Genomic DNA, 12,272 nt, shown 5'->3' on the forward strand with positions numbered 1-12,272 from the left:
AATATGTATTTGTGTACAAAATTACATATAAACATATTTTCCTATTATATTTTGCCTGGAAACGCTTCCAACACGCGTGCGTGTCGCGTGAAAAATAGGCGTCGGTTCTATTTCTAGCATGCACACGTTTTCCGCGCGGCTCGAGCCGCGCCTGAGACACGCGTCTCACGCAGGCAGTCTGCAAGCTCTAACCTATTAACATGGGAGCCGAATTATTAAAAACTGACACGCCACGCAGCTGAGACGCCGGCCTCAGTTAAAATGAGTGAGGAATGTGGAGAGCGACATAGCGCGTGTTCCAATGAACAACAACTCCCATGAGCCTACGCTCTTTCCCGACGTCATCAAAGTACGTCTCATGTTATTATTTTGATTGAGTGACCCCTGGTGGCCAAAAATTCCATACTGCACGTTTAATTGTGGGATGCAAAACAATGCAATGCAATATGATAGACCTACAAATAAGCGTTCCTCAAAGTCTGATATTTGCATTTTAACATAATTTTGATGCATGGATGATCAAGTAAAGTGGCTTCAGTCTAATAGGCTAAATTTACATCTTTTAAATATTAATAATAATATAACATGAATTATTATTATTATTTAACATTAGTCGTTTGTTTTTCACAATTTTTAATCTTCTTTGCCTTCATTGGTTATTTTTATTGCTGGTTTGAAGTATGTTGTTGAAATGTGAACAGACATTTATGGCAAAACCTACTGGACTGATTTTTTTCTAAATAATTTATATTATTTATTTATTTTTGCAGCTGCTTCGTTTCTAAAATTACTTGCAGTTTAATGGATTCCTTTCTCACCCAAAGTAATTAATTTGTTTATTTATTTTTTTATGTAAAAGTGATCTAAAATTAAGGGAGTCCCAGATGATTTGGAATGATGAGTTTGTAAGTATACAGCACACTGCAGATTAATCTCCAGGTAGGCTACCACTAACATAAGTTTTAAATTAAATTAAATTAAATGATTATTTCAACATCATTTACCTTCCTCAGATAGTGGTAATTGCTGGTTTGCCTTGCTCATCCAAAAAACCATCCAGTGAGATGATATATTTGAGGATACTTCCTGATTTGCTTGTCACGTGTTGTGTTATGGAGACTAGAGTTTTGTGAGTCTTTTCCCAGCTTGGCCTGGACCCCGTGTGCCTGACAGTGGGATTAAAAGTATATCACATTCTCCACAGATGGGCAAAGACTTCCAAAGCTGCAGCCTTGAGGATTTAGCCTACAAACCATATGCCACTCCTAAAAAAAACATGGAATCACACACACATGGTCACACAAAGTATAGTAATGTAAAATATAACTGGCTGGCATCATATTACAGTTTCTTTTCACAACATGTGAGAATAAAAAACTATTTTCCTTCTCTTGTTAGGCTAATATTTTTGCTAAAAGCATAATATGTGCAGATATAGTACACCCAACATGTCTATGGATTTAATCCATAGACATTTACATTTGTACGAAGTGTATATTAAGTGTTGCTACCATTCCTTTTGCCTTGTAGATGTATATATATATATGTGTATATGTGTATATATATATATATCATAATATTAATAAAATAAAAGGAATAAATGTTCTTAAAGGGATAGTTCACCCAAAAATGAATGAAATGACAATGAAAAAACAACACATGTCTGTTCTAAAATTAGAATGAGGAAGAAATGATTGCAGTGATGAAAGAATCATGAAATTAATTTATATTTAAAGCATTTCAGTGGGAATAGAGCTCATTATATTTCTGGGAATTAATTTCAAGGTCAAAAATTAAGCTAACTTGTAATATATTCAGCAGGCAAAGGCATAATAGCATAATCACGGTAAAACTGAATAAACACTACACAAAATAATGGTGTGCAATTATCTGTGTGTGTGTGTGTGTTCACTGCTCTGTGTGTGTGCATTTCGGATGGGTTAAATGCAGAGCACAAATTCTGAGTATGGGTCACCATACTTGGCTGAATGAACAAGCTTCATTTTTATTTCTCTTCACACAGATTTTATTATATATTATGGACTCTGTGTGGTATTTTGACCAGAAGTGACGGTTTAAAGTTAAAATGTCTAAACAATGGATTTGTTTCTTACAAACACAGAGCTTGTTGCTTCACGGGATGTTAATTGATGGACTGTGTTGACTACTTGTGGATTATTGGGATGTTTTTATCAGCTGTTTGGACTCTTATTCTGACGGCACCCATTCACTGCAGAGGATCCATTGGTGAGCAACTGCTGTAGGAGGCCTACAAAATCTTCCCAAATCTGTTCCAATGAAGAAAGAAACTCATCTACATCTTCAATGTCCTCAGGGTAAATACATATCCAGCTAATTTTCATTTTAGCGTGAACTATTCCTTCTCAATGTTGCCCTTTAGCTGGTCAGTTGCTACTATTCATTAATGATAGAAGAAATAAAGAGGGCTCAATATTATTTTGTGTTGCTGTTGAAGACCTTCCTACAAACTACTTCATTCCATTTTAGGTGGGCAATTAAACTTTTGAAAAGGACCCATTGGGTGGACCGACACATTAAATTAGACTCTGTACTGAAGTGATATGAGGTAGGAAGCCCTTGTTTTTCAGATGGGTATAGCGTTAAATGTCCAGATGAGAGACAGTAACTGCAGTCAAAGTCTGATGAAAAAGCAAACAATTTATTGGGTGGGCTCACAAGTTTCTCCACCCATCCTCAGTGTACAAAGAAGAATGTGGCAGCAATCAACTGCTGAATAACAATGTCTTTGTTTATTGTAGGAAATTTGATCATTCTTAGACTGTCTATGAACATGAACAGCCCAAAGTATTACATATTGTGGTGTATATTCACTACATCAGGTGGGAGTTATTAAGATGCAGTAATTGTTTTTTATATAAGACTTTGAATTACTCTTTTAAAACCAGCCCAAATGACATGTTTTTGTCCCAGATGTTCCTTTTGCTTTGAAATAAGATTGAACTGTTGACGGCACAAGCTCATGGAGGTTATTCACAGAGGCAGCACATCCATTATAGCACTCATTTGTTTTCAGTGACTGACAGGAGCCCATTTGTGCTAGACATTAAGTTTAAATAAATGTAATCACAGGACACTCTTGAGATCTTTTAGAGCAGAGGTCCTCTCTTTTTTTCACTGCTATAAACAGTAAAGAATTTAAATAGTGATAATAATGCATCATGGCTATTCAGTACGAATGCAAGAGGAAAAAAAATATTGTAATATTTGCAAAAAACTTTTTTTTTTTTGAGTTGTTTTGTGTGTGTGTGTGCTTCAGATGAGCTTTGAAATGTATTTATTTTTATGAATAAGACAACACATTATTCAAATGCAATGTTTCTTCATTTAAGCACAGCTTTTTTCTGCTTTGCAAAGCAGAGATATCAAGAGAGACTATCAAATCAACCAAATCCAGAGCATTACACAGCTTATTTCAACCCAATATTTACAACAATCAGCACTCATTTATAATGTTCCTCTATCTTGCCTAGATTCATTTCTAAGCAAATTATGCACAGTCGGTTTTCATTTAATGAAGCGAACTAAGGGATAATTATAGTTTCTGAAATATAGCCTTGCACAGATCACCTTTTCATGCACTTGAGGATAATCTTAGAATGGCATTTGTCAAGATTAATATGGAATTAATATAATTGCACAGAAAATTGTAGAGGTGTTTGTCAAAATTACAAGGTTACTGTTCACTGAGAGAGTGTATCTGTGCTCAATCTTAATGACAACAAATTATCATCTGTAGCCACGCTAGAAGAATAAAGAAATTAAATAGAATATAAATCCTATTATCCTAATCTAAATTAATCTGCAACTGAGTAATTTTCTTGTATAACAGCAAACACTGGAAAAATAGCATACTGTTGTTGTTTTTTTGTGTAACACACAATTTGTCACTGAATTTGTAATTTTCTTATGACTAAATATCAAAATTTATACCAGTAGGAATATTTATTATTTAGGGCTCTTCAGATTTCTGCCGGGGAGGAGTTGGTGGGAATAACAGACCACCACATGTCAGGGCTAAATCCTCTCAGTGGTACCATTAATCTTGACTTGAGCCACACACTCTTGGTTTGTCCCCATAAATCAGACCACAGTTTTCCACTCAGAAGGACGGATTTCCTTACAAATCTGGTGTTCATCTATTTAACTGAAAATAATAACAAAAGAAACCTACAAAATAGACAAGATAAATATATAATCCCTTTTTTTTACATTATAATAAATTTGATCAATACATTTACAAAAGAAATTTAATTTATTGACAATATTACATTATGCATTAAAAGTCGACATTGAAAAAAGGGACATGCCAAACATTCTTTTTTTAAGTTCATCTTTTCATTCAAATTATGCTAAAATATTTCGAATGAAAAAAAAGGTATTTCATAAATAAAAAGTGCAAATAATAAATAAATGTTATTGTTTCCTGTAGTTTTCAAACTTGCAAAGAAACAATGAAAAATATATATATTTAGACTGAAATGTACACCTCCATTAAGCAGCATGTGATGTTTGATAAGGACTTATCGATGAAAGTTATTAGAGAGCATCACACTATTGACTTTTCCGTTTTCGTTTGCAGTCTGTCGGCAATGCTCCCCAAGTCAAATACTCTCACACACGGTCGTCGAAGACAAGCTTTTACTTCTGGACAGCTTGAAAACAGTGTAGCTCCCTGTGTCCGACGCAAATCTCCTGGAGGAGCCAGAGCTGCGCGGCTGGATTTTAGACGCAGAATTTCTCATTGAAGATTTATTGGTCATGCTCAAGACAGATGACATCTTCTCTCTGTAGCTTTCTCTGAACCTCTTGGCCGATCTGTACAAGTTTCCGACAAAGCAGTAGCAGAGGGGATTGAGGGATGAGTTGGTGAGACCCAGCCATTGCGCAAAGGGTCTGCTCTGAAGAATCCAACGATGCTCAACGTTGCTCAGCTCATCGTTTCGATCAGGAGAGCTGGGGATGTTGGAATCGATCCAGATGTCCACGGCGTAGAGTGGCAGCCAGGAGAAGGTGAAGAGCAGCACGAGCGCAAAGACCATTTTGGCGATCCTCTTGCGCGTTTTCAGGCGTGATGTCGAAGAGGTCAGCGCGAGCTGGTTGGGATCTGAAAATGATGCTGTACCTCCTCTATTCAATTTCCAACATGTCAGGAAGCAAATAATTAGGTTAAATACCACCGGGAATCCATATAACGCGCAGAAGAGTAAAAAGTTGTAACTCTGGCGCAGTTTGACTTTAGACCAGCTTTCCACGCACACGGTCACTGTATGCAGCCCGTCTAGAAGAGAAAGCGTCTTAGTTGTGTTCATGAAAAATAATGGCAGACATAACGCAGAAGACACGACCCACACCACAGCTATCATGCATATCATTCTGCTGGCCGTGAAGAAAGCCCTGGCGTGCAGAGGACTGTGGACGCTGTAGTATCTGTTCAGACTGATCACGGACAGACTCAAAACGCTCGCAGAGACGGACACCGCCTGAACGAACGGCACAGCTCGACACAGAAAGTCTCCAAACACCCAGGCGTTATACACCTGGTGTCCTAAGTTAACCGGCATGCAGACACACACCACCATCATGTCGCACACCGCCAGGTTGACCAGGAGTCTCCTGGTGGCTGAAGCTCCAGATAAACGATTCCTGCGGCGCGTCAGGACCCACAGAGCCATGATATTCCCCACCAGTCCGGTCACGAAAGAGATCACGTACATCACCATTAAAACTATAGTGTCCGGTTCGTGTCCCGCGAACAGAAAGTCGATTGAGAAAGGCGTCAAGTCACGAGTAGTCCAGTTCTTCTGGAGATGCTCCCAAAGAGAAAAGTTGTTTGGGAAGAAGCGTCCGAATGTGCTGTGAATGCTCGAGGTGTTCATGTTTCCTCTGTATAGGATCTCATCTGACCGTCCGCTTCTCGAGGATCTCCATTACGCCCCCACCCTCAGCTATATGATAAAAGAGCAATGATTCACCGAGAAAAAAAAACTCAAATATCCCATAATTGGTTAAATCTCAGATAATGACGCGTGTAATTAAAATATTCTTCACTGTAGCCTACGACTTCTCTCGATCACATTTCAAACGCTGATGCTTGTAAATCCATTATTGTGTATTTTTGGTATGACTGGGTGACAGAATGTAAACGATGAGGATGCAGGATGTGTCAGCATCTGAAATGCACAATTGAGTTGATAGATATAATGTGTCTCCTTCCATTTGTTTTTGGAAAAAGTATGTGAGCGTGATATCTCGCAACTCTCCCATAAAAGTCAGATTTGTGGAGAATTTGTGAAATTGTTATTTCATGCACACAATGAACAGTTTTTGTCATAAATTCCTGCAGCTGCTCCAGAGTCGCTGTCTGCCTCTTGGTCGCCTCTCTGATCAGTTTCCTCCTGGAACTTTCGTCCAGTTTGAAGTGACGTCCTGATCCAGGGAGGGTCTGTGCTGTACCAAACACCTTCCATTTTGTAATAATAGACTTTGCTGTGCTTCTAGGCATTGATAAAGCATTTGATTTTTTTCTGTATCCATCTCCTGACTTGTTCCTGTCCACAACTTCATCCCAGAGATCTTCTGACAGTGCCTTGCCACCCATAGTTGATTGTGTGCTCCAGTTGCACTAAGACTGATATGCTCCAGGAAAGCTCTTTCTCACATGTCACATCTGTCACTAATCAATGGTTGAAATGTATAATACACAAGATCATGAAAATGTATTTTCTGTCTTGAGCACATATTCCCCCAGACATCATTTACCAATCCACATTGATTCATTATTTTGTTCAGATTAACACACAGCTGTCTTTATATCAATGATGCTCTGCAGTTAGTGGCAACATCTAAATTAACTGGCTTTGTTATTGACTAAATGAATGGTTAAATAGGGCCAAATCAGTACTAGGTCATCAAATCAGGCCAGTCAGCTGCTTGTTTTGTCTTTTTACACAGATTTTGCAGGTATGATATTTCCAGCACATTTAAAAGAGCTACTTATAAAATATGAAAACATGTTAGAAAATGAGTAGTTTTGTGTATAAAATCTGATTGCATTATTCAAGTTCTAAGCCGTTGCTATGAACAGCCCCAGTTGGAGGCCAATGAGCTATATCTTTTGGCAGAAGAATCGCTCATTATGAATAAATGTAATGCTCTATTGAACATTTGTGTCTTTTATCATTATCGCTGTTGCCACCATTTAGAAAAGCAATAATCCACTTAAGGCCAAGTTACAGTCATGTGTTCTTAAATAAATGTGTTTCTCTTGTGCTAGATGTCTTATATTATGAATAACAAAATGTATGTGCATTTGCCTTATGCCTTTGCAATTGTTAAGATTTCTGAACAGGGGAAAAAAACTAATAATTTCTTCTTCACACACCTCAAAACTAACACATTGTGTTCCAATCTACCAAGCAACACTGATGAACAGACTTACATAACAGGCCTGCTGTCTAAGTGTTTTAATTCACTCATTCACATCATGATGACAACTCCAACCTACAGCATGACTAATAAGAAAACTAATAATGATTTGATCATCATATCAGACACTAGAAGAACATTGCTTGAGTAAGGTTGATAGTCACCTTCTTGCAAATGCATTCATTTGATAATTTCCAACACCTCAGATGCAACGAATAGCCCACATATTTATTACTTTACCTACTTCACAAAGCACCTACCTGATTTAAATACACTGCAGTCCTGTAGTTTTCCGCAAATAAAATTTTCCATTTTTAAAACACAGGCAAAACACTGTGTTTTAATTAGGTACCATAAAAAAACAATGAAATAACTTTTTTTACAACAATTATTATTTTTTTATAACGATAATTTTTAAATATATAAATATGTGCAACTGTTTATTTTTAATTATGTTATTCATAATAAATAAATGAATGTTAAAATATACATGATAACATGTTAATTCATTCATACTTGTACATTTTTACATTAACCAAAAAAAGTATATAAATAAATGCTGTTAAATTATTATTAATTGTTAGTTCCTGATACTTGATGTATTAACTAATGTTGACAAATTTAACTTTATTACTCTCACACACAAAGATAATAACTGATAAAATGGAAAATTACTTTTTGCTGAAAGATTATTTTTCTAGACTAAAACACTTGAATTCTATAATTAGAAAAACGTCCACAAAGCTATTTATCTGCACTAGATTTCCAAAAATTACAATAGGAAACTCTCTATTGACAGTTTATTGCAAGATATTGACAATTTGATTTTAAATGTTAGTGTCAGAAATGTGATTTACCTGAACTATAAACAATTTCACGGGTAAATTGCATGTCTGACATCTTGGCTCATGTCCATTTGTGTTGAAGAAATTGATCTAAAATTGAATCTTGTGAAGAAAATGACACAGTTAGCATGGCCAGAGCTTGAAAACAGTGTTGTAACGTTGGTCATAATATAGTGCAGGGACTTGTTTTTTACATTTGTTAACAAAAGTTTTGTTAACATTTTTAACAACTAAAATGCATCTAATAAACCATTTTTTCACCATATTTGGGTGTGTTTTCAAAATCATAATTACAGTTTAAAACAACAACAGAATCAAATGTTGTATTTTAAACCTTAGGTCTTAAAGGGTTAGTTCAGTCAAAAATGAAAATGATGTCATTAATGACGCACCCTCATGTCGTTCCAAACCCGTAAGACCTCCGTTCATCTTCGGAACACAGTTTAATGCCGCGTTTCCACCGAAATTACCCGGAACATTTGTACCAGGAACTTTTTTCCCCAGGAACTTTTTTCCCCCCAGACCTGTTGCTTTCTGCGTTTCCACCGTGAAAATTACGAAACGAAATGGGATATCAAATACCACTGCCTCCTTTCGTTTTGATTTAAACATAATAACAGCTGCAGAAATGTACTTAGTTCAGGTAAATGTGTATATATACAGCAAATACAATGAAACAAAATAGTATATCAATTTGTCTTTTTTATTTTCATTTTAAAATATAGATAAATTGAATACAGACCAAAGATAACCTGTTAGATTTTATCTTATGTTTAACCACTAAAGAGACATCAGAGCCAGCGGCACATATCAGAAGGTCTAGCCAAGGTGAGGCTGCTTCTCGGCGGATAGATGATCACTGAGCTCTCGCTGATCGCGTGGAGCTGACCGTCTCTGAGATCGGCGAAACACATTTTTAAACAGGCGCTGTCTTTATAAATAAACCACAGATTTGAGTTTTAAACAACTACATTCTCGCCTGAAATACTTTTAAAATTACATTTCATGACACAATAACAGTAGTATTTTGAAAATGTTGATCCGAATAAATGGTGGTTGAACTCAACCAATGCTGCGTGAACTCAACCAATCAGGATGTTTAGCGCCCAAGTCCTGCCCCCGAAAGTTCCGGAACTTTGAAAAAGTACCACCTCGCCAGCAGGGACTTTCTGAGGGGCATTTTTTTACCCGGAACTTTATTTAGTTCCTGGTTCCTGCGGTGGAAACACACTGAGTACCAGGCCAAAGTCCCTAGTTCCGGGGTAAAGTTCCTGCGGTGGAAACGCAGCATAAGATATTTTAGATTTAGTCCAAAAGCTTTCTGTCCCTCTATTGAAAATGTATGTACGGTATACTGTCCATGTCCAGAAAGGTAATAAAAACATCTTCAAAGTAATCCATGTGACATCAGAGGGTCGGTTAGAATTTCTTGAAGCATGAAAATACATTTTGGTCCAAAAATATGAACGGAGGTCTTACGGGTTTGGAACGACATGAGGGTGAGTCATTAATGACATAATTTTCATTTTTGGGTGAACTATCCCTTTAAATCTTAGCAAACACACAGAGGAAACTCTTACCAAAATTACACAGAGTTTGACAAAGCAAATCTCATTCCTAATATGCAAAACATATTATAGTTTTTTTTTTATGTGGCACAAGTATTCAAGCTACACAAGATTTATATCCTCAAACTGTTTTTTTAATTGCTTTGATGCAGTTTTCACATGCAAGTGGTACATTTTCAAAACTATTACTGATTTCACAGCATTCAAAATGCACATAAAAAAATGTTTTGTTTTCAATTATGTTAGTAGACTACAATACACAAAATAAAAAATAATCATTTTCATTACACAAAATAAGTGTTTAATCTGTATAAATATTTCATTAACTGCCTTTCATAATGCTATCAAACATTTTAGTTTATTTATTTTCTTGTTCATTGTTTAATCCAACTGATCTTATATGTTTTATGTTTATGCTATTTTTACATGCATAGTGAACATTTTCAAAATGTTTATAGCTAAAATTCTTTCATTCTTTCAGTACATTGAAAATATTTCCTTTCCACATAAACAGTTTTAAAAACACAAGATCATTTTAATAACATCACAATGTACGAACATTATAATTCAGTAGCAAGTAATGTGAAATGTGTTTCAAAATCACATTTGTTGAAAAACTTTAGATTTTACAGGCTACAGTTTTCATGTTAGAAAATATACTAGCATTAACTAACAGTATTTACATAATGTTCATAAAGTTTGTAACAGTATCTGTGCAGTGACACTGCAATTATTTTATTTATTTATTTTTTTGCTGCCAATGCAATACTTGTACAACTGTTGAAAGTATGAGATACGTTTTAAACATTTACATTTCACTTGTGAAAATAGTGCAAAGTGTACAAAAAAAAACCTGTTAGAACAAGACATTTTAAATGAAAGCAAAAGATAAAAAAAGAAACAAAATAAATCATGAAATAAAGACTAGTGACCTTAAACCATAAACCAACAGCAGCCAGCACTTTAGTTCTTTCACCCTTCACTGACAGTTTCAAGATTATTTGTGGATTGAGAACGACACCATCTCTATTTTTCATTCAACACCTGCTTCTTTCACACATTATTCCTCATAGGTTCCATTTGAAAGCGCCACAAGATATTTGGAATAGATTGGTGAGATGGCACTTGGTTTTTCACAAGGTTATACCTTTAGTGGTGAATCATTTATTGTTCTTATCACCCTGGCAAGCTGTGCTCTGCTGAGCTACTGCAAACACTGGGAGTTAGAAGAGACTCACTGACATGAGTAATCTTCCACCTTGAAACATCTGCGTTCTCTACACCAGAGTGCAAACTGAGAACTGACTGGGATTGGTTGGACTGCCAGAGTGACAAAATCTTCTGGAATTGTTTTTGATGGGTATACATTTTTCATTTCATAGAGATAATAGACAAGATGCCTAAAAGTTGTGTGCCATCTTCACCCACTTCTCTGATAATCACCACAGGGTTCTATTCATAGCAAACTCAAATTGTCCAGATGTGTGACTGTCTCCAGAATCAATACTGTGATTGATGCGGTTAAGTCTGGAGGTTTCGAGGCAACTGTGGTAAAAACTTGGAAGTTGAGGATTTCTAATGTCTTGTTTCATAGTTGTATTTTGGTCTCTTTTATTTAATTAATTAATTAATTAATTTTGTCGATCCAAAAGGAATTCTAAACACTAACACAACACAAATGACAGAATTTGTTTTTGCTTTCAAATATGCCTATTCTGATAGAAGAAGTCTCTTACAAATTATAAAACAACAGTCATATCATGCATAAACAAAACCGCAACCAGACAGGGTGTGCAACATCCCTAATGTCAATTTATTGTGGAAATTGTATATTATGTTATTACTTTTTTTATTTGAAATTTTCCAGACTTGTTAACTATATAATAAAATACCATGATTCTTAAATATAAGTAAATACATTTTGCACCTTATATATAATATCATGTTAGTTTATCTTTAATGGGCTATGGGAAAATTAGCATAATATTAGTGTAATCTATTAAATAGGTGAAGTCAGCTAAAATGGGTCATCAGGTAATGTTAAGACATACAGTATAGGAAATATTAAAGTGTTTTTGTTTGTTTGTTTGTCAAATATGTCCTAATCTTTAACAAAATGTTCAAAAAGTATTTGATTATCACACTAATACATGCACACAAAAGACACCCGTGCACTGAAACACACACCTATACAACATGATCAGTTCATTTTTAATTGCATCGTTTAATGAAGTATTGGTTCAACCTTCTATTTAATGAAAAAAATTCATTAAACTATTAGTGTTTCTGTAGATCAATTGGTAGAGCATTGAGTTATCAAGCGCAAGGTTGGGGGTTCAAATCCCAGGGAACACATGGTAACAATTGATAGCCTGAATGCACCGTAAGTCGC

The 12,272-nt window shown here is 35.6% G+C and overlaps 1 protein-coding gene across 1 annotated transcript; it reads right to left on the reverse strand.

Moving 5' to 3' along the window:
* Positions 1-4,372: 4,372 nt before the first annotated feature.
* Positions 4,373-5,918, reverse strand: LOC132120943 (galanin receptor 2a-like). The gene has a single exon (XM_059530159.1). It carries the CDS (start codon positions 5,916-5,918, stop codon positions 4,644-4,646), a length of 1,275 nt encoding a protein of 424 aa, XP_059386142.1. The 3' UTR covers positions 4,373-4,643.
* Between the last annotated feature and the right edge of the window lie 6,354 nt (positions 5,919-12,272).

This window comes from Carassius carassius, chromosome 39 (assembly GCF_963082965.1).
Source record: "Carassius carassius chromosome 39, fCarCar2.1, whole genome shotgun sequence".
NCBI classification, from domain to species: domain Eukaryota; kingdom Metazoa; phylum Chordata; class Actinopteri; order Cypriniformes; family Cyprinidae; genus Carassius; species Carassius carassius.